The 27,320-nt window shown below is 41.3% G+C and overlaps 2 protein-coding genes across 9 annotated transcripts in view; both read left to right on the top strand.

Annotated features, from left to right (window-relative positions):
- Positions 1-16,829, top strand: part of TLR6 (toll like receptor 6) — a 31,958-nt gene extending 15,129 nt beyond the window's left edge. Inside the window, exons 2-3 of one of the 2 annotated variants that reach the window (XM_032495973.1) lie at positions 8,026-8,102; positions 10,142-16,829. In XM_032495973.1, coding sequence (XP_032351864.1) covers positions 8,067-8,102; positions 10,142-12,601 — 2,496 coding nt within the window. In that variant the 5' untranslated portion in view covers positions 8,026-8,066 and the 3' untranslated portion in view covers positions 12,602-16,829. The remainder of the gene's footprint in view (positions 1-8,025; positions 8,103-10,141) is intronic. The other variant, XM_032495966.1, reaches the window with a different exon arrangement.
- The window catches only part of TLR10 (toll like receptor 10), a 68,354-nt gene that overhangs the window by 15,044 nt on the left and 25,990 nt on the right, over positions 1-27,320 (top strand). For 5 of the 7 annotated variants that reach the window (XM_032495883.1, XM_006185603.3, XM_032495890.1 and 2 more), the window contains exon 1: positions 8,061-8,102. The exons of the other annotated variants lie outside the window; for them this stretch is intronic. The gene's annotated coding sequence lies outside the window, so the exon portion shown is untranslated. Of the gene's footprint in view, positions 1-8,060; positions 8,103-27,320 lie in introns of those variants that run through there. 7 annotated transcript variants of the gene reach the window in all.

The following is a 27,320-nucleotide window of genomic DNA, read 5'->3' as shown; positions in this document are numbered from 1 at the left end:
TTGATTTTTTGCTACATGATCTAACTATTACCCAGAGAAATAGACTAAATAATTTTACTATCAATGTCTCCTTGTATTTTCAACGCTTTTACTTTGTAAATTTTGATGCACAGTTATTGATTGTATATGTGTTCTTATCTGTTGTATTTTCACTGTGAGCTATTTGTTTTAACTGGTATGAAATAGTAGCTTCTCTTATTCTCATTACCCAATTCTCTGATACTGTGACCTAATGGGGTATTATATATACAAACTGAAATTCCTGATAAATACACTTGTGATGTTTTTATCTCTGCCCCATTACAAGTATTGCTATATGGTTTACATCACTCAGAATGCAGTGTGCCCCCTTAAGTTCCTCCTTACTTCTTGCCCAGTTCTTTTTATTTTCTAGTTTTATTGAGATATAATTGGCATACAACATTGTGTAAGTTCAAGGTCAAAGTGACAATTGGATACACACATATATTGCAAAATGATTAACATGATAAGGTTAGTTATTCATACCCATCACCTCACATAATTACCTTTGTGTGTGTTGATAATATTTATGATCTACTTTTTTTTTTTTAAGCAACTTTCAAGTATATTATACAGTATTGTTAACTATAGGCACCAGGCTGTACATTAGATCCCCAGAACATCTAGAAGTTTGTACCCTTTGACCAACATCCTCCCATTTCCCCTATTCCCTGGCCCCTGGCAACCACCTTTCTACTCTTTGTTCTATGAGTTTGACTTTTTTAGATTCCACATACAAGTGAGATCATACAGTGTTTGTCTTTCTCTGTCTGATTTACTTTCACTTAGCATAATGCCCTTAAGATCCATTCATATTGTCACAAATGGCAGTATTTCCTTCTTTTTATAGCTGAATAATATTCCACTGTATATCTGCACCACATTTTCTTTACCCATTCACCCAATGATGGACACTTAGTTGTTTCCATGTCTTGGCTATTGGGAATAATGCTGCAATGAACATGGGTGTGCATTATCTTCAAGACAGTTATTTAATCTCCTTCAGATACATACCCAGAATTGGGATTGTTAGATCATATGGTAGTTCTGTTTTGAACTGTTTGAGAGACCTCTACTGTTTTCCATAGTGGTTGCACCAATTTCCATTCCCACCAGCAGTGCACAAAGATTCCCTTTTCTCTACATCCTTGTCAACATTTGTTTTTTCTTGTCTTTTTGATAACAGCCATTCTAACAGTTGTGTGGTGATACCTCACTGTGATTTTGATTTGCATTTACTTGGTAATTAGTGATGTTGAGCATCTTTTCATATACCTGTTGGCTATCTCTATGTCTTTGGAAAAATCTCTATTTCATTCTGCCTATTTTAAAATAATATAATTTGGGACTTTTTGTTTTGTTTTGCTTTCGTTATTGAGTTGTATGAGTTCCTTACATATTTTGGATTTTCTCCTATTCTGTATGTTGGCTTTTCATTTTTTGTTTGTTTGTTTGTTTGTTTGTTTTTAACATTTTTTATTGATTTATAATCATTTTACAATGTTGTGTCAAATTCCAGTGTTCAGCACAATTTTTCAGTCATACATGGACATATACACACTCATTGTCACATTTTTTTCTCTGTGAGCTACCATAACGTTTTGAGTATATTTCCCTGTGCTATACAGTATAATCTTGTTTATCTATTCTACAATTTTGAAATCCCAGTCTATCCCTTCCCACCCTCCGCCCCCCTGGCAACCACAAGTCTGTATTCTCTGTCTATGAGTCTATTTCTGTCCTATATTTACACTTTGTTTTTGTTTGTTTGTGTTTGTTTGTTTTTTAGATTCCACATATGAGCGGTCTTATATGGTATTTTTCTTTCTCTTTCTGGCTTACTTCACTTAGAATGACATTCTCCAGGAGCATCCATGTTGCTGCAAATGACATTATGTTGTCGGTTTTTATGGCTGAGTAGTATTCCATTGTATAAATATACCACATCTTCTTTATCCAGTCACCTGTTGATGGACATTTAGGCTGTTTCCATGTTTTGGCTATTGTGAATAGTGCTGCTATGAACATTGGGGTGCAGGTGTCATCCTGAAGTAAGGTTCCTTCTGGATACAAGCCCAGGAGTGGGATTCCTGGGTCATACGGTAAGTCTATTCCTAGTCTTTTGAGGAATCTCCACACTGTTTTCCATAGTGGCTGCACCAAACTGCATTCCCACCAGCAGTGTAGGAGGGTTGCCCTTTCTCTACAGCCTCTCCAGCATTTGTCATTTGTGGATTTTGAATGACGGCCATTCTGACTGGTGTAAGGTGATACCTCACTGTAGTTTTGATTTGCATTTCTCTGATAATTAGTGATATTGAGCATTTTTTCATGTGCCTTTTGATCATTTGTATGTCTTCCTTAGAGAACTGCTTGTTTAGGTCTTCTGCCCATTTTTGGATTGGGTTGTTTTATTTTTTTCTTATTGAGTCGTATGAGCTGCTTATATATTCTGGAGATCAAGCCTTTGTCGGTTTCATCTGCAAAAATTTTCTCTCATTCTGTAGGTTGTCTTCTTGTTTTACTTATGGTTTCCTTTGCTGTGCAGAAGCTTATAAGTTTCATTAGGTCCCATTTGTTTATTCTTGCTTTTATTTCTACTAGGAGAAAATTTTTGAAATGTATGTCAGATAATGTTTTGCCTGTGTTTTCCTCTGGGAGGTTTATTGTATCTTGTCTTATGTTTAAGTCTTTGATCCATTTTGAGTTGATTTTTGTATATGGTGTAAGGGAGTGTTCTAGCTTCATTGTTTTAAATGCTGCTGTCCAGTTCATTTTTTGATTGTTTCTGTTTCTGTGCAGAAGACTTGAAGTTTGATAAGCCCTGCTTGTTTATTTTTGCGTTTGTTGCTTATGTTTTTGGTGCCAGATCCAAAAAAATCATTTCCAAGACCAATGTTGAGGAATTTTCTCCTATGTTTTTTTATAGGATTTTTATGGTTTCAGGTCTTTTAGTTAAGGTTTTCATCCATTGTAAATTTTTGTGAGTAGGGTAAATTAGGAGTCTAATTTCATTCTTTTGCAGGTGCATATCCACTTTCCCCAACACAATTTATTGAAAAGACAACCATCACCCCATTGAGTATTCTTGATTCTCTTGTCAAATATTAGTTGATCATATATGTTTGGGCTTATTTCTCAGTTCTTGATTTTTTCCATTAATGTGGATTGTCTGTTTTTATGCCATTACAACACTATTTTAATTACTACAGCTTTGTAATATTTGAAATCAGGAAGTGTGATGCCTCCAGCTTTGCTCTGTCTCAGGATTGTTTTGGCTATGCAGGGTCTTTTGTGGTTCCATATGAATTTTAGGATTATTTTTCATTTCTTTGGAAAATGCCATTGGAATTTGATAGGGATTGCATTAAATCTATAGATGGCTTTGGGTAGTATGGACATCTTAACAACTTTAAGCCTTCTGATCAATGAACATGGCATATCATTACATTTAGTTGTGTCTTCTTCAATTTCTTTCATCAATGCCTCATAGTTTTCAGTGTACAGGTTTTTCACCTCCTTGGTTAAATTTATTCTTAGGTATTTTATTCTTTCTGATGCATTTGTAAGTGGGATTATCTTCTTTATTTCTTTTTCATATAGTTTGTTGTTAGTGCATAGAAACACAATTGATTTTGTATGTTAGTTTTGGGTCCTGTAACTTACTGAATTTGTTTATTAGTTCTAACAGTTTTTTGGTGGAAGCTTTAGGATTCTCTGCATATAAAATCAGATCATCTGCAAACAGAGATAATTTTACTTCTTCCTTTCCAATTGGGATGCCTTTTATTTCTTTTTCTTGCATAATTCCTCTGGTTAGAACTTTCAATATTATGTTAAATAGGAGTGGTGAGAGTGCTTCTTGCCCAGTTCTCACATGATAATGTCCATCACTAACTAGGTGTAGAAATCTTGGAGAACTAGAGGGTGATGGTCTGTAGAAGGAAAACTGAGTATTCTGACCCACTCACATCAATAGCATTGGGGTAAAAGAAATGCTACTTAATTACCTGGTTGTTACTCATCTTTGGTGTTTGACTCAGAGACAAACAGAGAGAGGGACACGATTCTTGTATAAGGAGTCTATTTTCCTGAAACAAAACTTGAGTATGCAGGTTTTCCTTAATACAGCTCCACACACTTTTTCATGAGTGTAGATGCTTTTAGATCCTGCCATTAATTTTCCATCCTTTGTTTTGGGTGGCAAGGTGAGTTTTTGAGAGTTTCTGTGTTTTCTTGGGTGTTTGGGTGGGCAGTTGGCTTGAGATGCTGTGTTGGAGGAGCAGGGAGGGACTTTTTACTACTATATGCTATTTTGTAATGAAATTCCCCCAATTCCGAAGAGTTATTACTTGTCCAAAGAATGACTAATTTAAACTCTACTCATCTATTTTGCTATTTGCAGTATGCCCTCAAGTGATGAGCTTTGGGTTCTTTTATTAATAAAACCGAACAAGAAGAAGCAGTCAAAATCTGTTCTCAATTATTCCTGCTACACAAGGCCCTACTTAAGAAATGTTGTCTGCTTTTGTCCCCTGAGGGGCACCTAGATGCTTTTTTGTGTGTATGCAGATCAGATCCTGCATGGGTTTGAGCAAGCCTCGCAACTATTGCCTCTGTCCCAGTAGCAAATACTGGGTCTGTGGGCTGGTGCACCTGCCTCCCCGCCTCAGCCAGGTAATCTTTTCTCATTCACTCAGCATCATTGTCAATAGAGGCAATGTCCGTAATCCGTTGTAGTACAGTGAGACTTTCTGTTCTCCCTTACATACAGCAGCTTTGTCCTAGCGTGTCTTCTGACTTCTTCGATGTACTCTTTTACTGTTTCTGTATCTTCTATTTTATCAATGTGTCAACTGTAGGAACTTAATGATTTCAGATTATCAAGTGCCAAACTCTGCCTCTCTGAATTTGTTGCTATGGGTCTAATGTGAGATGGAGAAACACATGTACATTTTTATGGGAGTTGTGTCAAAAAATGAGATCCTGTGACTAAAAAAAATCTCCTGGGACTGGAAAGAGCAGTATATGCATTATCTCAACTGCCCCTCTCCAGTCTGTAAGAGCACTTCTAACGTCTACCTGTAGGTGGCTCCAGGCTGGTGTGGTTGTGGGCTCCCCAGCGTAGGCGCGGGAGGCTGCCCTGTGGCCCGCACAGCTGCCATTGCTGCTCTCAGGATGCTGCTGTGGGGGTTAGGGGGCATGGAGGCTTGTCTGTCCTTGCCAGGTTTTATTCCCTGTTGGGGATCATAGATGTTTTTCTCTTCAGATCAGAGCCAGGGTGGTGTAGACTCATGAGTGTATGTCTGAGTTTCTGGGACTGGCTTCTTGCTTGACCTTTTGCACAATTTTTGTCCCACCCCTTTGTCTCAATCACAAGCATGGGGTCTGTGGGCTAGTGCATCCCCCTGATGACCGGGCTAGTTTGGCTTATTATTAATCATATCTTCTCAAATGGCTCCATGAATGGTAGTATCATCTCTGCCAACCCAGCTACAGTTGGCTTAGGTGAGGTCAGTTCATGGAGGAAAAGATTCTAGATAGTTCTTCCTGTAGCACAAACCTGGCCTCATTCCTATCCTCATTTGTCCTCACAAAAGGACTGATCCCGCCATATGCCATAGAAATTTAGCCAGCAAGCTACAGGTGAATAGGCCTTCCAACTGGGCCTCGAGGACTTGTCAGCCACCTTCCTCCCCATCCTTTTCATCTCATGTTGACTTGGCCAAATTGAGCTGAGGATCTGAAAGTCTAGCCCACTGCTGGCACCAGGAGTGCCCACCAGGAGGACCTCTCAGGCTCATCTCAGCGTTCAGACACACAAGCCCTAACAGGCCACACTTGGCCCCAGTTTACTCACAAAGATACAGGACGGGGAATAGAGTTCAATTTCTACTTGGTGTTTATAGTTCATACACAGTCCTTTCAGCCTGGATGCTATTTACTGTTCAGTGGTCATTTTTATCATAAGTAATGTTTTCCAGTAACACAGCTGACATTCTCCATGTATCAGGTTTTCAGAAAAGAAATGAGATTAGTCCATGGAGAAGGAGAGAAATGAATTCTTTAGACCTTCTCCCATGATGGGTCGCTGGTGGCAGCCTATGACTGGGCATAGTGCCAAATTGAATACTGGTGTAGGCTCTTGAGAACATCTTGTAGTTTCTGGGAGTAGCTCCCTTTGTACAATTTTAGATGATCAAACTGATAAGTATAACATTTTGAGGGTATAAAAGGACTGTTCTTTGAAAAACAATAAAGGATTCTCTGAGTCTAATGAAAAGAGACTATAGGCACGTAGTTAACTTTTAAAACTGAAAGTCTTTGTCAGAATGGCCATATCATTAAAAAGTCCACAAACAATAAATGCTGGAGGGGGTGGGGAGAAAAAGGAACCCTCCTACACTGCTGGTGGGAATGCAGTTTGGTGCAGCCATTATGGAAAATAGTATGGGGATTCCTTAAAAAACTGAAAATAGACTTACCATATGATCCAGCAATCCCACTCCTGGGCATATAGCTGGAGGAAACTCTAATTTAAAAAGACACTTGCACCCCAATTTTCATAGCAGCACTATTTATAATAGCCAAAACATGAAAGCAACCTAAATGTCCATTAACAGATGACTGGATAAAGAAGATGTGGTCTATTTATACAATGGAATACTACTCAGCCATAAAAAGAATAAAATAATGTCATTTGCAGCAACATGGGTGGACCTCGAAATCATCATTCTAAGTGAAGCTAGCCAGACAGAGAAAGAAAAATATCATATGAGATCACTCGTATGTGGAATCTAAAAAAAAAATACAAATGAACTTACTTACAAAACACAAACAGATTCACAGACATGTAAATAAACTTAGGAGTACCAGAGGGGGAAGGGGTAGGGAGGGATAAATTGGAAGTTTGGGATTTGTAGATACTAACTACTATAAAATAGATATTATGAAAGATAAACAACAAGGTCCTACTGTAGTGCACAGGGAACTATATTCCATACCTTGTAATGCCTGTAATGAAAAAGAATGTGAAAAGAAATACATACATATATATACACACACACACATATATATATATTAAAAACTGAATCACTACACTGCACACCAGAAATTAACACATTGTAAATCGACTTTACTTCAATTAAAAAAAGTCTTTGTCTAGAAAGTCAATGCCTGTGCTTCCTCAGGGACATTTCTATTGATTTCTCTTATTCTCCTTTAAAAAAAAATTAATGGACTTTATTTTTAGAGCAGTTTTATGTTTACAGAAAAATTGAGGAAATGGACCAGACAGTTCCCAAATACCCCCTCTCCACTGCACACAGTTTTCCGTATTATAACATTTCGCATTAATGTGGTGCAGTTGTTATAATTGGTGAGCCAATATTGATATATTATTATTAACTAAGGTCTATCATTTACATAGGATTCAGTCTTTGTGTTGTACAGTTCTATGGGTTTTGACAAATGCATAAGGTCTTATATCCGCCATTACAATATCATATGAAATAGTTTCACTGCCCTAAAAATCCTCTGTACTCTGTCTATTCATCCCTCTCTCCCCCAGCCCCCTGCAACCACTGATCTTTTTATTGTCTCTTTAGTTTTGCCTTTTCCAGAATGTTACAGAGTTGCAATCATATGGTTGGTAGCCTTTTCAGATTGGCTTATTTTACTTAGCAATCTGCATTTTGGTTCCTCTATGACTTTTTGTGGCTTGATAGCTCACTTCTTATTGCTGAATAATATTCCATTGTATGGATATACCACAGTTTATCTTTTTACCTATTGAAGAATATCTTGTTGCTTTCAGTTTTTGGCAGTAATAAATAAAACTTCTATAAACATCCATGTGCAGGTTTTTGTGTGAACATAGATTTTTAATTCATTTGGATAAACAATTAGGAGTGTGATTGTTGGATCATATGATAAGACTATGTTTGGCTTTGTAAGAAACTGTCAGACTATCTTCTAAAGTATCTGTACCATTTTAAATTTCAGCAATAAGAGTCCCTGTTGTTCCATACCCTCAGCAACATTTGATGTGGTTTCATGATTGGCCAGGATTGTTTGGACAGGTATGTAGTGGTTTTTCATTGTTGCTTTAATTTGCAATTCTCTGATGACATATGGTATCAAGTTATCTTTTCATGCCCTCATTTACCATTTGTATATCTTCTTTGGCAAGACATCTGTTCAGATCTTTTGCCCATTTAAAAATTGTGTTGTTTATTTTCTTATTGAGTTCGAGTTCTTCATTTTTTTTACTGACATATAGTTGATTTACAATGTTGTGTTGGTTTCTGGTGATTCAGTTTAATACATATATATACATACATACATATACACACACACATACACATTTTCATTACAGGTTTTTATAAGCTATTGAATATACTTCCCTGTGATATACAGTAGGACCTTGTTTATCTATTCTGTATATAGTAGTTTGTATCTGAGTTCTTTCTATATTTTGGATACAAATTCTTCATCAGACATGTGTTCTGCAAATATTTTCTCCCAGTCTGTGGCTTGTCTTTTCATTTTTCTAAGTGTATCTTTTGCAAAGCAGAAAATTTTAATTTTAATGAAGTCCAGTGTAACAATTTTTTCTTCCATGGATTGTGCTTTTGATGTTGTGTCAAAAAAGTCATTGCCAAATTCACAGTCACCTAGATTTTCTCCTGTACCAGCCTCTAGAAGTTTCATAGTTTTGTATTTTACATTTAGATCTGTGATCCATTTTGAGTTAGACCTTCAGTTTTATTGCATGTGGAACGTCTAGTTGTTCCAGCACCATTTGTTAAAAGGACTATCCTTTCTTCACCAAATTGACTTTGCTCCTTTGTCAGAGGTCAGTTGACTATACTTATGTGGGTCGATTTTTGAGCTATCTATCTGTCCATTCTTACACCAACACCACACTGTCTTAATTACTGTAGCTTTATGTAAGACTTGAAGTTGGGTGTTGTCAGTTCTCTTTGTTCTTTTTATTCTTTTTCTCTATGAATAGAAAATACTTTCTTATTTCTTTGCATGCCTCATAGTTCTTTTGAGTAAAGCAGACATTTTGAATATGATAATGGGGTGACTCTGGAAACATCAGAGTGTGGTAACTCAGATACGCTTCTCTCCCAGCATTTGTTGTTGCTGCTTGCTATGGGTTATGGCTGTTTGTTTGTTTAGTGATGTTTTGAAACTATATTTATAAAGACTGTATTCCTTCTTATGTGTGACCATTGAATTCTGTTCCATTGGCTTAGTTGTCAGCTAGTGATTCAGCAGAGATTTTCTTTTTTTTAACATTTTTTATTGAGTTATAGTCATTTTACAATGTTGTGTCCATTTCCAGTGTAGAGCACAATTTTTCAGTTATACATAAACATACATATATTCATTGTCGCATTTTTTTTTGGCAGAGATTTTCTTAAACATCTGGAGAAGAAAATAAAATGAAAGAAAAAACAAAATTTCTGATCTTTACAGACTGACTCTGTGCTTCTCCAGACTGTTTACAACTCTGCCTTAGCCTCTCCTTTCTGCTTGCACAGAGCCTAAAAATCAACTAGAGGCAAAAGCCTGGGATTTGCTCAGGTCTTCTGTGAGCATGCCTCCAGCCCTGGGCATGTGCGTGACCTTCTAGGTTGTCTGGTATACAGAGCTTTCCAAAGCCCTTCTCCCATTTTCCTCCTTTCCCAGCCTCTTCCTTCTCTGGCTTTTTGGTTGTCTGTTGCCTGCCCCATTTGTGATCTTTTGTTCCAAGTAGCTGTGACTGGTATATATGCCTTTAAAGGTTTTTGAAACACTGCCCAGGAGGCTGGTCCAGCCCTGAGGAAGTTCTGAGTTGGGTGAAACAAAGGCAAGGTCCTGAGTGGATCCCTCAGAGAGCCACCAGCCAGGTTAGAACACACAACCACAGTTCTTTGATAACAAGATCTCTATTGCCTTTTCTGGCACAAGCAACTGGTATAACTGGAAAAAAGAACACATTAAATGATGGGGACAGAAATGATTCGGGTAGTGAATGATGAACTCACTGAGACTTTGTGTTTAGTAAGTCGAGGTTTGAGAGCAATCATCCAATCTTTACACATCTTAACGTGTATTATGTTTCTAGAATTTGGATGCATATCAAGATGTTCTGAAGTACAGCAGCAACCCTTTGAGGGATGGCCACTTCAACACCATGACCAAAGACAAAGACTCTACTGTCAGAAGCTTTCATTTTGTTTACATCATGACTTTAATATTTGTAACCATAATCCAGTTCTCTGATGAAAGCGAATTTGTGGTAGACATGTCAAAACTAGGCCTTACTCATGTTCCAAAAGACCTGCCACCAGAAACCAAAGTCTTAGATTTGTCTCAAAACAACATATCAGAGCTTCACCTCTCTGACGTCAGCTTTCTCTCAGGGCTGAAAGTTTTGAGACTTTCTCGTAATAGAATTCAGTGCCTTGATGTTAGTATTTTCAAGTTCAACCAGGATTTGGAATATTTGGATTTATCTCACAATCGCTTGCAGAAGGTGTCCTGCCATCCCATCATGAGTCTCAAGCATTTAGACCTCTCATTCAATGACTTTGATGCCCTGCCCATCTGCAAGGAATTTGGCAACTTGACTCAACTGAATTTCTTGGGATTAAGTGCTACGAAGTTCCAACAATTAGATCTACTGCCAATTGCTCACTTGCATCTAAGTTGCATCCTTCTGGACTTGGAAGGTTATTATGTGAAAGAAAATGAGAAAGAAAGTCTTCAAATTCTGAATACAGAGGAACTTCACCTTGTTTTTCACCCAAATAACTTCTTCTCTGTCCAAGTGAACATATCAGTTAATAGTTTAAGGTGCTTACAACTGACTAATATTAAATTGAATGATGACAACTGTCAAGTTTTACTTAAATTTTTGACAGAACTCACTAGAGGGCCAAACTTACTGAACTTTACCCTCAACCACATAGAAACAACTTGGAAATGTTTGATTAGAGCTTTTCAATTCCTTTGGCCCAAACCAATAGAATATCTCAATATTTACAATTTGACAATAGTTGAAAGCATTGATGAAGAAGACTTTACTTATCAAAAAACAACATTGAAAGCATTGAAAATGGAACATGTTATAAACAGAGTTTTTCTTTTTTCACAGACAGCATTATACACAGTGTTTTCTGAGATGAACATTATGATGTTAACCATATCAGACACATTTTTTGTACATATGCTTTGTCCGCAAGTACCAAGCACATTTAAGTTTTTAAACTTTACTCAGAATGTTTTCACAGATAGTGTTTTTCAAAATTGCAACACTTTAGCTAGATTGGAGACACTTATCTTACAAAAGAATAAATTAAAAGACCTTTTCAAAGTAGGTCTCATGACTAAGGATATGCTATCTTTGGAAATACTGGATGTTAGCTGGAATTCTTTGGAATATGATAGACATGATGGAAACTGCATTTGGGTTGGGAGTATAGTGGTGTTAGATTTGTCTTCAAATATACTTTCTGACTCTGTTTTCAGATGTTTACCTCCCAGGGTCAAGGTTCTTGATCTTCACAATAACAGAATAAGGAGCATCCCTAAAGATGTCACCAGTCTAGAAGCTTTGCAAGAGCTCAATGTTGCTTTCAATTTTTTAGTCCACCTTCCTGGATGTGGTACCTTTAGCAGCCTTTCTGTACTGATCATTGACTATAATTCAATTTCCAACCCATCAGCTGATTTCTTCCAGAGCTGCCAGAAGATTAGGTCCCTAAAAGCAGGGAACAATCCATTCCAATGTACATGTGAGCTAAGAGACTTTATCCAGGGTATAGGCCAAGTACCAAGTGAAGTGGTAGAGGACTGGCCTGATTCTTATAAGTGTGACTATCCAGAAAGCTATAAGGGAACCCCACTAAAGGACTTCCACGTATCTCAATTATCCTGCAACACAGCTCTGCTGATTGTCACCATTGGGGTCACTGGGCTGCTGGTGGCTGTTACCGTGACCGTCCTCTGTATCTACTTGGATCTTCCCTGGTATCTCAGGATGCTGTGTCAGTGGACCCAGACCCGGCACAGGGCTAGGAATGTACCCTTAGCAGAACTCCAAAGAACTCTCCAGTTCCATGCTTTTATTTCATACAGTGAACATGATTCTGCCTGGGTGAAGAATGAACTGGTACCTTGCCTAGAAAAAGAAGATATAAAGATTTGTCTTCATGAGAGGAATTTTGTTCCCGGCAAGAGCATCGTGGAAAATATCATAAACTGTATTGAGAAAAGTTACAAGTCCATCTTTGTTTTGTCTCCCAACTTTGTTCAGAGTGAGTGGTGCCATTATGAACTCTACTTCGCCCACCACAACCTCTTCCATGAAGGATCCAATAACTTAATCCTGATCTTGCTAGAACCCATTCCACAGAACAGCATTCCTGGCAAGTATCACAAGCTGAGGGCTCTCATGGCACAGCGGACTTACTTAGAATGGCCCAAGGAGAAGAGCAAACGTGGACTTTTTTGGGCTAATATTAGAGCTGCTTTTAATATGAAATTAACACTGATCACCAAAAATGATGATGTACCAACTTAATGAAAAAAAAAACCCAGAAAATTCAACTTAAGAAACTCTCATTAACTTGGATTCTGATGAACATGGTGGTTTTAAGTTATTTTCAGATGATGACTCCGTTATCTCCATGCATTCATGGAAGACCTAAAAATTAAACCAGGCTGAGGGCTGAGGTGGTGCTCAGACTTGCCAGTTACAGGGAGCTCAGTCTCTTCTGGTTGAACCATTCCATTTCAAATTGAAGCAGTCTCTTCTGAGTAAATGCTCAGTCATTCAAGGACCTTCCTTTTCTCTTCTCCTTTCCCAAATGGATTTTGTGTGAGCAGTTTATGGGACCTCATGGCAGCAAGGAAAGGGTCTACCTCAGAACTGTATGCAATGGTGCTTGGGCTGTTCTGTGGATCCTCACTTGCCTCTGGATGGGTTCTGTCATCCTACTCAATTTTGGGACTTGGGAAAAAATTAGAGCAGTTATAGAAAATAAAGACTTTTTTTTCACATCTGAGTAGTCGTTTATGACATGTTTGACCTTGCTACACAAATATGCAATTAACCAGTGGGGACGCATGGCATAATAGTTTATATATATAATGGGAAAGATAGCCTTAGTCATAGGCTGTTGAGGCCAAAGACATGATTTACCTGCTTGCCGAGGAAACTCAGAGCCAAATTTATTTGTAACTGGTTATGGAATAGGAGTTTTCTGGTTGTGTTAGACTTTTGGCGACGCCTCAAAGCTGCCAAAAGGTAGTAAATACCACCACATTTTAAACTGAGATACTAGGCACAGCCAGGCTGGACTTACTAAAAAATAGCAGAAAGAGGCCAGTATCTCTCAGCTCATATTACCCATCTCCAGAAGGCTGGATTCAAAAGGGTGACTAGAGAGTCTTTAAGGGGAGGTTCTAGACCTATGGGGAGAATGCTTTGGATTTCCTTCAAAGCCTAAGAAGAGGGACTCTAGGCTTAGAAGAGTAGCCTGTTATCCCACTCCCAGCCTGGAAGCTTGCAGAGTAACGGGAACGCTCAGGTCCAGTGCAGCAGACAGTGTTTGGTGTGAGAGCTCTCAGAAGAGCTGGATGAATGTCCCCTAGAGTTTTGAGAGTGAGGTGGGTATTGTGAACATAGAGATCAGTAAATAATGCTTTGCAAATACAGGTGCTTGGTAAATATTTGTTGAATGAATGGACAAAGTGCTTCCCATCTGGGGAATTCAGAAGGTGAGAGGTTGGCTTGGATGGCCCAAAGTGACAGGGCCCCCTGCTTAAAACCTTCTAATGACCTCCCCTTGCAGTTAGTTAGAAGAAAAGTCGAGCTCCTATCATGACCTGCTGTCACGGTGAGGGTGAGAATGGGAGTCAAGGAGACGGGGTGAGGTTGCCTGTCGCATGACGGTTATCGAGAAGAGTGGTGTATCGGTCCAACAGTGCTGCCAGAACAAAGCACCACAGGCTGGGCGGCTTGGACAACAGGAATGTATTCCTCACAGTTCTGACATTCTGGAAGTCTAAAAAAGGGAGAGATTGGCAAAAAGAAGGGGTTGGATGAGTATGAGAGCAGGGGAAAGACAGTGACTCCACGACTGGACTCAGGGATATAGGAGAGAATGAATGCTAACGAGAGTAAGAATGCAAAACACAATACTGGGAAAGGAGGAGGTCAATTTCTGTCTTGGTTTCTGGAGATTGGTTTGATTAGAAAGGAATGAGAATACATTTCAGGCAGTGAAAGGGACCTGAAGGGATTTTTAAAGCCAAAGGACCTTTCTGGGGGTTTTTAATTACAGTTTATAAGGAATTTCAACAGAGTCAAGTCTAAATATGAACTGGATTCTAAAATTCTCCCCTTCTCCCACCCCTTAGTGATATTGTGAGCAGATTTCAGATCTCTTTGGTCCTTTTGAGGTATTAGTAATGGAATCTAGCTTAAAATCTTCAATCTCCAATTCCATCTAAAGCTCTTCTCTGTTCCCCACGTATAAGCTAGGCTTACAGCTCAGTCTTCGCGTGTGTACAGTGAGGAGGGCGTGGTCTACCTGAGATGCATGCTTCCTGGTCCGCCCTCTCCCAGGTCTAGCTTTCTGATGTGGAGACCAGGAATGAGGGGCAGAAAGGCAGATGTTTGATTCTGTGACTGTGTCTATTAAGGTACAGGCTGAACTGCAGGACAGGGAGACCCCAAACGTAGAGCTCAAATAACATAGAAATTTATTCTTTCTTAAATAATTTGTCAAATATAGTTAGGAAGTCCAGGATAGGTAGCTGACTCTACTCCACAAAGCCATTCAAGGGCTCAGGCTGGCCAGTTAGCTCTGTTCCACATACTCTTGTCTTCTCTGGCCTCCATTCTCCTTTATATGGAATCACAAGAATGAATGAAGTCCTCCTGTGCCTCTTCTGAGTCTGAGGACCAAGGCAAGCTGACATGGAGGCACACCGCCATTCCCAGGGATGTGCCACCACAGTCTCTGATTGCTTGTTGGCAAGGTTTACTCCAACAGAAATCTCCAGGAAAGTAGATACCAGTCCCTCTGTTTCCTTACACACCTGAACTCCCCAGGGCATGGGTAATGTTCTCTAAGGCTGCTCAGAAAGGGAATGTCCTTGGCGGGAAGTTCAGGGGTGTCCTGCACATTTGTGCATCAAAGCAACCATCCACCTGAAGAGAGAGAGAACTAGTCTTCCTGTCTAGTCTCCATGAGTGATTCTACCAGCAAACCCATTGCACTTGGCTTGGGAAGGAGAGGATGCCACCTCTCCCACTGGAGAAGAGTGTGCAGCGTTATATCATAAACACCAATATCTCAGTGCTGCTGGTGCTCTCTGCCCTCCCCTGAATTCTTGTGTATCTGGGAAATGTGAGGATGGGGTGATGGTGAGGAGGCACTATTTGGTTCAACTGCTTTTTAGAATGCCCTGATGGGACGGCTTAGCCCCATCTGTTGGCAGCTCTCTTTAGAATGTGGAGTAAGTAACACTAGGCTTTGGTTTTGGACCCAAGTCATAGGAAAAGTTCCAGTCAGCACCCTATTCCATAATCCATAGAATCAACAGATGGAAAGGGAAACTAAAATTGTTGGTGGGCTCTGGAATTATATGGCAGATTAACAGCCTAAAAATCTGTCCTATATTTGGATTAAACAATCGTAAAAATAGACATAGCATTCATAGTAATAGAAGAAAAGGCGGAGAATAATGGTATGGATATACATCCATTGGTTCAGAAAGTCTACTTCATGGAATATATCCTAAGGAAATAATTGCTCATATACATCCTAAGGAAATGTATGAACAAGCTGCTTACTGCAGAGTTGTTTATAATAATAATACAATGTTTGGAAACAACTTCAACACCCAACAATAGCCAATTGGTTGAATACATTGTTAATTAAAATATTTTAAAAATACATTATAAGTAAAATGGAACATTATTCAGCCAATAATAACAAAGTTGTAGGTGGATATTTACTGATATGAAAAGATATTTATGATGTAGTATAGACGAATAAAAACAGATTACAAAACAGAATACATGGTCCAATGTCATCTGAGGGGTGTGTGTGTAAATTGTGCAAACTTTCTGAACAGCAATTTGGTAGCAGGAGTCAAGAGCCTAAAGCATGTTCACGTACATAGGAAAAAGTCTGCATAGTTGCTATGAAAATGATATTGGTGTGTCTCTATAGGATGAGACTATAATTGATTTGAAATTTTTGTTTTTATTTATTTATATTTCCTGATTTTTTCTTCAGTAAACATTACTTGGATAATAAAAATTAAAATGACTAAAAAATTATCTTTGAGAAGAACACATACACACATATTTATTTGACCTTGTTATGAAGAAGATCTTTCTAAACCTAAACACAAAATGTGGCAGTGGTCTGCTGGAGCTAGTTTGTATAGGCTTATGGAAACCACTAGTTAAACATTCAGGAATTTTGCAAGCAGGTCAGTTGGTAGCTAGAAATGAATTACAGTGGAAATACTTATGCTGCAGATATTGTCTGGTGCTACAAATGAGGGTTCTTGGTTTTTTTGTAACTTGGTTTACCAGCACACAACTAAATGACAGGAATAGCAAAGAGAAAAGCAACTTACTTGTTTATATAAAAAGTACAAGAAGATCATGAAATAAAGACGTAAGCAATGAGCAAAGAAGTTTCCAAAAAGTCTGCCAGAGGGTTAGTATCAGTAACATAAAAAAGAACGTATAATTAAATAGTAAAAACATAATACTGATATAGAAATAGGCAAATGACATGAACAAGTAATTCACAAAAGTGATAGAAATTGTCAACAAACATGAAAAATCATCCAAGGCATTTATTCATTCCTTTCAGGAATTATTCTAAGGTGACAGTGAAAAAACACTTGGACCAAGATTGTGTACAAAGGTGCTTGTTGATGTTTTGTAAAACTGAAAGAGGGACCCTCCCTTCAGGTCAGTAGCTGGAGATGAGGCTGGCCTTTGCCTAAGATTTACTCAGGTGGCAATTTAAAAAATTTGCTGGAAAGTTTTAAGTAGTTAGGGAGAATTAATTAAAAGCTAAATGTCTAAGTGATGCCATTTTTCAGTCCCAGCCAACTTCATGGGGCACACTTTGAGGTCTGGGGTCAGTTGGAGAGAGGAATTGTGCTTTTCGCTGGGAGAGTAGGGAGGGAGGGAAGGAATGGAACACAACCATGAGTACAGCTGACCCTTGAACAATACGAATTTGAACTGCACTAGTCCACTTACACAGATTTTTTCAATACATAGCACTACACAGTTCTCGGCTGAATCCATGGTTGGGGAACCACAGATTGTAGGGCCCACTGTAAAGTTATATATGGGTTAGGTGCCCCTAACACCTGCTTTGTTCAATGGTTAACTGTACTAACCCTGTTGTGAGAGGCACCTCCAAACCAGGGCACTGTAGTTAGAGCATTTGTTTTCTTCCCTGTTGACTAAGAAACCATACTCTCTACCTCTTCCTGATGAAAAACACTCAACACACTAGGAATAGATGGGAACTTCCACAGCCTGATAAAAAAGCATAGATGAAAAACTCACAGCTAACATCATACTTAATGGTGAAATACTCAAAGTTGTCTCCCAAATTCGGAACCAGACAAGGATGTTTGCTCTCACCACTCCTGTTCCACGTTGTACTGGGAGTGCTAGCGACGGCAATCAGGCAAGAACGTGTTACAAAATCATCCATATCAGGAAAGAAGAAGATGACATTTTGCAGATAACATGATCTTGTTTGTAGAAAACACTAAAAAACTATTAGGCAATCTACAGATTTAGTGTGATCCCTATCAAGTTACCCAGGACATTTTTCACAGAACTAGAACAAATAATCCTAAAATTTATATGGAATCACTAAAGACTCAGAATTGCCAAAGCAATCCTGAAGAAAAAGAATGAAGCTGGAGGAATAACCCTCCCAGACATCAGTCAATTCTACAGAGCCACAGTAATCGAAACAGCATAATATTGGTACAAAAAACAGACATATGGATCAATGGAACAGAATAGAGAGCCCAGAAATAAACACAGAGACTTTTGGGCAATTAATCTTTGACAGAGGAGGCAAGAATATACAATGGAGTAAAGACAGTCTCTTCAGCAAGTGGTGTTGGGAAAACTGGACAGCTGCATGTAAATCAATGAAGTTAGAATACTCCTCGGGGAGGATATAGCTCAAGTAGTAGAGCATATGCCTTGCATGCATAAGATCATGAGTTCAATCCCCAGTACCTCCTCTAAAAATAAGTAAATAAATGAACCTAATTACCTACCCCCCAAAAATAAACTTAAGGGGAAGGTATAGCTCAAGTGGTAGAGTGCATGCTTAGCATGCATGAGGTCCTGTGTTCAGTCCTCAGTACCTCCTCTAAAAATAAATAAACTGAATTACCTCACCCACCCTGCCAAAATAAAATAATTAAATAATGCAATAATAAATAAAGTATTTTTTTTACGTTTAAAAAAAAAAAGAATATTCCCTCACACCATACACAAAAATAAACTCAAAATGGCTTAAAGACTTAAACATAAGACTATAAACCTCTTAGGACAAAACATAGGCAAAACGTTCTCTGATAAAAATCTTAGCAATGTTCTCCTAGGACAGTCTACCCAGGCAATAGAAATAAAGGCAAAAGTAAACAGATGAGACCTAATCAAACTTATAAGCTTTTGCACAGCAAAGGAAACCATAAGCATAACAAAAAGACAACCTACGGAATGGAAGAAAATATTTGCAAAAGATGAGACTGAGCTTAATTTTCAGAAGATATAAACAGCTCATATAGCTTGTTAAAAAAAAAAAAAACCCAAACAAAGAAACAAACCAAACAATCCAATACAAAAATGGGCAGAAGACCTAAACAAGCAATTCTCCAATGAAGATGTACAAATGGCCAATAAGCACATGAAAAAATGCTCACTATCACTAATTATCAGAGAAATGCAAATCAAAATTACAATGAGGTATCACCTCACAGCAGTCAGAATGGCCATCATTCAAAAGTCCACAAATGATAAATGCTGGAGAGAGTGTGGAGAAAAGGGAATCCTCCTACACTCTGTGGGAACATAGTTTTGTGTAGCAGTTATGGAAAACAGTATGGAGATTCCTCAAAAAACTAAAAATAGCCTTACCACTTGATCCAGCAATTCCACTCCTGGGCATATATCCAGGGGGAACTTTAATTCAAAAAGATACATGCACCCCAATGTTCATAGTAGCACTATTTACAATAACCAAGACATGGAGACAGCCTAAATGTCCATCGACAGATGACTGGATAAAGAAGTTGTATTCAATGGAATAATACTCAGCTATAAGAAATAATAAAATAATGCCATTTGCAGGAACATGGATGGACCTGGAGATTGTCATTCTAAGTAAGCCAGAAAGACAAAGAAAAATATCATATGATATCATTTATATGTGGAATCTAAAAAAAAGACAAACTTATTTATGAAACTGAAACAGACTCACAGACATAGAAAACTAACTTATGATTACTGGGGGGGTGAAGGGGGTGGAAAGGGATAAATTAGGAGTTTGGGATTTGCAGATACTAATTACTATATATAAAATAAATAAACAAGTTTATACTGTATAGCACATGGAACTATATTCAATTTCTTGTAGTAACCTATAATGAAAAAGAATATAAAAATGAATATATGTATATATATATATGTATGACAGAACTATTATGCTGTACACCAGAAATTGACACAACATTGTAAGCTGACTATACTTTAATTAAAAAAAACTATTAGAACTAATAAGTTCAACAAGATTGCAAAAAAGATAAACAAATGACTAATATACACATGAAAAGATGCTCAATATCATTAGGTATCAAAGAAATGCAAATTAAAACCATAATGGCATATCGCTTTATTCCCAATAAGAAGGCTAGAATGAAAGTCAGATGATAAGAAGTGTTAGCAAGGATGTGGAGAAATTGGAGCCCTTATGCACTGCTGAGGGAAATGTAAAATGGTGCAGCTAGCCTGGAATGCCTCAAAAGGCTACACATAGTTACCATATGATGCAGCAATTCCACACCTAAGTGTACACCCAAGCGAAAATATGTCTACCAAAAACTTGTACATGAATGTTCATATATTCATGACAGCCATAAGTGTAAACAACCCAAGTGTCCATCAACTGATGAATGGATAAATAAAATGTGGTATAACCATACAATGGAAAGTTATGTAGAAAAAAAAATGAAATCCTGACACATGCTATAACATGGATGAACCTTGAAAACACTAGGCTAAGTAAAAAAAAAAAAAAAAAAAGACACAAGGAACCACATAGTACATGATTCTATTTATATGAAATGTCCAAAATAGGCAAATCTGTAAGAGATTAGTGCAATCTATAGTGGCTGTCTAGGGCTGGGGCATATGGGGCATTGAAGGGTGACAGCTAAGGGGTATGGTTCTTCTTTTTAGGGTGATGAAAATGTTCTAAATTGTGGTAATGGTTGCACAATTCTACGAATATACCTAAAGTCATTGAATTGTACACTTTAAGTGGGTGAAATATTCTATGGTAGTGTCAGCCGAGGGAGGCTGATGTGGGGTTCTAGGGGGTAAGCGGCCCAAACGAAAAAATGCACGAGAAGTTGCCACACTGCCGGACAGTCTTCAGCCAGAGACACCACGGGGTTAACAACACTTTATTGCCACAGGGAGGTGCGCGCCTGTGATGCACCTGTCCTGCTTTTATCTGTTTTCGGTCAGCACACGCGCGGTCTGAGTTTCTTTGTTCATTAGGCTTACAGAATATCTCTAGCACATGCGTACTTCTATTTTCTTTGTTCTAAAGCTTATATAATTGACGCATGCGTGGAGCAATTATTTACTGCATACTACAAACACGCTCTGTAATTGTGGCCTTGGGTCCCACAGCCTTAACTTATCTCAAGGCTCTGGCTGTGGCCTTGGGTCCCACGGCCTTAACTCATCTCAAGGCCAGCTCACATTCCACCCCCTAGGTCGTGGGGACCCTAGCCCATAGGGCAGAGCATTGTGCCCCAAAACCACAACAATACAGAGTACAGCATCCTACCAATACACAGGCAGCTACAAAAGCCAGGACAGTTAGGCTCCATCTCCAGGAGGGCGTCAAGGATGACCACTAATTTTTAAGGGGGTCTTGAGTTACATAATCTATGCAATCCAATTCCTGACCTATTTCATGCTGTGCCTTAGCTACTTCCTTCTGGTGACCTGGTATATAGATACAACGTTCAATATGTAACATAGCACACGTGCCACCCTGGCTTGCAGTGAGAATATCTAATGCCATTCTATTTTGTAAGACCACCTTTCACATCTGGATAGTCTCATCTAACAATTCCTCTATAGCTCTCCTAGTAACATTCAGCACAGCTGATACGTGCTGAGCCAAGGCTTCTACCTGTAATTCGACACTGATGGTCCCAGCACCAGGCAGGAACAGGGCCATAGGATAAAACCACCAAGCTGCATGCTTTCCCTGGTGCCACCGGGTGTGCAGTGGGTCCCAGTTTGTGGGGCGCTCTGTTAAAGTGGGCCGGACATGTCCAGGCAAGTAAGCTCTACCCCAAGTACAGCGCCCTGTCCATTTAGCCGGGAGATAAGACCATCTGTGGGTGCCGCATACCCACAGGTACCCTGGTGGCAAGAAATTGGTGGGTTTTGTGCCAATTAAAGGTCGTCCATCCCACCAGGTGGAGGCATTTATATTATAAGTAATTTTGGCACATAGCTCTTCTGGGAGCCACCCCACTGTGCAGTTTGGAGCCTCGTGTTCAAACCACTGCTCAATATAGAGGGGGCTTTAATTTCTCACTTTTACATGAACACTATTCATCCATCCCCACTCATTCCGTACAGTCCTTCCAGCTGGGGAGGGGGGGCATTGCCCCGCTCACGTCGGAGTATCTCTTCAATAGTCTGCCGCCGCAAGTCCCAGGGCGATCTCGCTGTCCTGTTGGCATTCCATCGAATCAAGGTGCTCCAATTAGCTCCAGACATGGGGTGGAGGTGCCACAGCAGTCCATCTCCTGCTTCTATGGGAAGTTCAGTACAGACCCAACAGTGAGAGATGTTATGGACTCACGTGAATGTGTGTGCCCAGGAGAACATGGTATTTGCTGTTACCCTGGATGGAAGGACAGAGCAGAGGTGGACACCATGATTGGCAAATCTCTCCCTTCCGGGAGGATGCAAGCCACTTTCTCATCCCGTGAGAGGACAGTGGCAGGAAGGGCTGTTCGCCCTGGGCAGTGGTACCACACCAGCCCGCCCACACTAGGTTGGTTACACTCTGGGAGAGCTTCAGGAGCTGTCAGTGGAATTGCCCAAAGCCGTAGGGCTTCTGCTCCTTTAAGTAGGGACACTCCTGTTTTCCCTAGAGTAACCTGCACATCAAAAGGCCATTCCCCCACTCGTGGGGTTACCTGCAGGGCTTTCTCTAGCCCATTGCCCCATGGTTCCAAAAGGGCTAGCCAGGGGCCTTCAGTCTGGACCTGATTCTTCCATGTCCAGGTGTCCTGTTTTCCCAAGTTCAACACCCTGGGGGCGTATAATATTAATACGTGCCCCGCTATTGAGACATCGGAGGCATTCTGCACAGGCCCAACTCTGAGCCTCCGAATAGTCCCTTGCAATAACTTTTCCAGTGGGCTCATACCTGTACAGCAAGGTTGTTCATTCAAAAGACGTACTGCCTGTGGCAAGACACTGTTCCAGCCTCGCCCTTGTGGTCTGAGAGCCCTCAGTTTGTCCTTCAATAGGCCATTGTACCGTTCAATCATTCCTGCTGCTTGAGGACGGTAAGGCACATGCAATATCCAGTTAATGTCATTTTCCTTGGCTCATTCCTGGGTCTGTTGGGCAGTAAAAGAGGTCCCTCTATCACTTTGTATTTCTAAGGGAGTCCCATAAAAGTCCCATAAAACTTCCAGTGCACTAATACTAGAGTCTGGTGTAGCTCGGGGCACATGATAAGCAAAACCTAGACCAGTAGCGGTGTCTACCACTGTCAGCAGGTACTGCAAGCCTGTACTAGGAGCAAAGGGGCCTACATAATCTATTTGCCGTACCTGCAATGGCTGAATTCCCTGTGCAATCTTCCCCATCTGTTGGGGCCATCACCGCTGGTGTGGGTGGTGCTTAGCACACCATGGACACTGCCGCACGGCATCTTTGGCTTCATGTGGCTCAGGTGCAGGCCCCACCAGTCGGCTACCTGTCTCATTGTGTATAAGCCAACATGACCAAGTTTCTTGTGGAGCCAGGGACCTATGTCGGGTGCTGGAACCATGGCCTGTATAGGGTGAAGTTGGGCTAGCACGTCAGCAGCATCATTGCCCGGTGCCAGGGCCAGGTGGTGCCCTGGTACGTGGTAAACAGTATACTGACCTTCTTGGCCTTTATCCCATAACTGTTTCCACATCTGTTGTCCCCATAGGGGCTGGTGCCCAGTCATCCAGTCTTGCAGGGCCCATTGGGGTATCCACAACGTAAGGCCTCGATATATGGCCCAACTATCTGTACAAATCTGCAAGGGGCTAGGTTCATTCATCAACACCAGCCATACTGCCCGTAACTCAGCCCATTGGCTGGATTGGCCTTCTCCGGTCTCATACCAGAAGGCTTCAGTGGCAGGGTGCAGTGCTACTGCAACCCAAGTGGGTGGACTGCCCTTACAAGATCCATCTGTATACCAAGCAGTTCCCGGGGGTGGCCCTTTCCCTTCACAAAAGGGACTGGGCACAGGATCCACCTCTTGTTGAGGGAGAGTCTGTACATCAGGTGCAACAAATCTCACAGGCCCTAACACCTGCTGCAACTCTGCAGTCAAGGGGCTAGCGGTGTACTGGGCTCTCTGTTCCAAATAAGCACCCCACTTCATCAGAGTTGGGGTTTGGGCAGTTCCCGATTGGGGCTGCTTTGCCCATGTCTGTACCCATCCTGCAATAGAGTATGTGGACTGCACTTGGACCTCTTGCCTCCCCGTCAGTGGCAATCAAGGATGCATAAGTTGCTAGCAACTGTTTCTTAATCAGAGAATAATGACAGTCAGCCCCTTTCCACAACTGAGACCAGAATCCTATGGGCACTTTCCGCTGCCCATGTTTCTGCCATAAGCCCCAGCCATATCCATCATTGTCCGAATGGACTGTCAACCAGAAAGGGAGGTCTGGATCTATAGTGCACAGTGCTTGTGCTTGTGCTTGGCTACCACCTGCTTAGTTTCAACAAATGCACATTCGGTCTCATCAGACCAATTCCAGACTTCTCCCTTTTTAATCAGCTTATATAGGGGTTTAGCTATTTGGGCCAAATGAGGAATAAACACCCGCCAGTATCCCAGAAGACCTAAATAAGTCTGTAACTGTTTAACTGTTTCAGGGCGGGAATATGCCTGGATTTTGTCTATTACTGCTTCAGGCAGCACTTTGTCTTACCCAACCAGACAACACCCAAGAATTTGACAGAATATCCAGGTCCTTGCACTTTGTCCTCATTCACGGCCCACCCCCAGCCCGCCAGGGCTTCTCGCAGCGCTGTGGCCCTGGTTTCCAAATCTGAAAGAGAATCAGAGGTTAACATTATGTCACCAATATAATGGAACAAACAAACAGTATCCAGTTTGCTCCATGTAGCCAGATCCTGGGCCACCAGGCCATGGCACAGTCTGCGGCAACACAACAAATGTCCATTGTCTGCCTTCCCAGGTGAAGGCAAACTGTTCTTGGCTCTCAGGGGCTATGTCTATCGAGAAGAATGCATTAGCCAGGTCAACCACATAGTGACAAGTACCCAGTTCATGGGACAGCTGGTCCATCATATCTGTTATATTCAGCACAGCTGCATGCATAGGGGGAGTGACTTTGTTCAGTTCCCAATAGTCCACTGTCATCCTCCAGGAGCCGTCTGGCTTCCGCACTGGCCACACTGGAGAGTTATATGGGCTATGCGTAGCCCGAATTATACCAGCTTCCTCAAGCTTCAGAATAGTCTGTCCTATTTCCTCATGGCCTCTGGGCAATCGATTTTGCCAGACATTCACCACTCGCGTGGCCTGTGGCAAAATCAAAGGTGCATGATGAGGGTGTCCCCGTATAACTGTTTTCACCATGAACTCGAAGGTGAAATTCCCCTTGAGTCATCTGTGTTTGCAATCCTTGCAAAATGTCTATCCCCAGAATGTACTCAGCTACTGGGGATATATGCACTTCATATGCAGCAGGGGGCAGACGGCCAATGCCCAAACTCAGAGTCACTCATTTAACACACATTTGCTTGTTTCCATATCCTTCTATATAAACCCATGGTCCCTGAAAATGCTCCGGATTTCCATGCACCAATGTAATTTCAGCTCCTGTGTCTACTAGTGCCAGCACTCGCTGTTTATTCATGGGGGACCAGTGGACAGTCAGTTCAACATGTGGCCTCTGGTCATCGGGGTGCCCCACATCCTGAACACCTTGGCCTTCCTCCTAGTCTGGGAGGAAATCAGCAAAGGCCACCTCTCGGGCCCGATGGGAGGTTGGCAATGGAGTATATTGTTGCTCGGGCCATAATTTCTTCCATAAGGCCATCAGCACCCCCAATGGCTGGCCATCCAATTTTACACGGTCCAGGCCAGCTGCCAGTAAATCGCACCATATCTGTTGGCAATCTAGCTTTCGGGGCCCTCCTAAAATTGGAGCTTTCCCCTTTCTCCTCCTCTGCGTGGACTTCCCTTTCTGAGTCACTGCATGGGAGCAGGGGGTCTTGGGCTCACCTTGAGTCTTCGCAGCACGTACCCCCTTTTGGCACACCTCTATGTCCCCCAGACGAGCCAGAGCCTCAGTTACTTCATGTATGGGGTGGTCTACATATGGTGCTAGTAGCGCCACCATAGTCCCAAACGTTCCTGTTGGGCCATTAGCCAAAATCAAATCTTTCATTCGAGCTGTAAGGAGCTCATCATCCGGACTATGGAAATGCAAAGAAAATATCATCTGGCGCATGCCCATTTCCCGGACAACTTGCGCTAAGTCCAAATATGTGGTCCACTTACTCACGTGTTTAGGCAAATCCCCTGCACTTTCCCACACAGTGTGTACAGCAGCCATTAACCAGCTTATCAGCGTATGGTTGCCAGCATCAGCATTTGACTGGGGAACAGTTTGCAGCCTCTGCCGCAGTGAGGGGCAGAGTTGTTATGCTGGCCAGCTGGCCCATCTCCTTCAGAGATAGCTCGGTCTGGTCAGCCCCATCATCCCAAAGGCGCAGTAACCATGCGGGGATTGACTCACCCATACGCTGCTTGCATTGCTTTGCCAGGTCTCTCAATTCCATTGATGTGTAGGACGTATAGGTGGTTTGCCGTGTCACTTGCCATGGCCCCGCAGGAATTCCCCCCTGAGCCATAGGCTCCTCCACTTCCATCTGCTGCTTCATCATGGGCCATAGACGTAGTGGAACGGGGCTAGGAGCCGGGCTTATCACTCTCGGAGATGGTGGGACTGGAGCTACACAGGCATAGCTGCTCTCAGAGGTGGCGGGGCTAGCACCATGCAGACACCTTTCTGCTGTGCTGGGTCTCTGCTTAAGCTCCTCTTCTCTGCACTGCAACTCCTCCGCTTGCATCTGTAAATCTCTCATGTCTTGGCTAGCATGCCATAAAACAGATAAGAACATCCAGGCTACCCTCCCGGCTGCCTCTTGGTGGGCTAATGGGACATTATTTTCTAACAGCTCCAACATCCTCTGGACGTCATCTGGCCGGGGTGCCACTGTGTCCCAATCCTCAGGCTGAGCCCACGTCAGCAAATAGGCTGTCACCGGGTACCATACAGAGGTAGGGGGCCACTTTGCTTCCATCAGAGCATCCCTGTCAGGGGCAGGGGGTTCAGAGGGGGCACTCACCTCATCCTGCTCACAGCGCCAAGTGTCAGCCGAGGGAGGCTGACATGGTGTTCTAGGTGGTGAGCGGCCCAAATTAAAAAATGCACAAGGAGTTGCCATACCGCCAGACAGACTTCAGCCAGAGACACCACGGGGTTAACAACACTTTATTGCCACAGGGAGGTGCACGCCTATGATGCACCTGTCCTGCTTTTATCTGTTTTCTGTCAGCACATGCGTGGTCTGAGTTTCTTTGTTCATTAGGCTTACAGAACATCTCTAGCACATGCGTACTTCTATTTTCTTTGTTCTAAACCTTATATAATTG

This window comes from Camelus ferus, chromosome 2, assembly GCF_009834535.1.
Source record: "Camelus ferus isolate YT-003-E chromosome 2, BCGSAC_Cfer_1.0, whole genome shotgun sequence".
NCBI classification, from domain to species: domain Eukaryota; kingdom Metazoa; phylum Chordata; class Mammalia; order Artiodactyla; family Camelidae; genus Camelus; species Camelus ferus.
The sequence above is the reverse complement of the archived record's forward strand: the minus strand, read 5'-3'. Positions and strand labels throughout refer to the sequence as shown.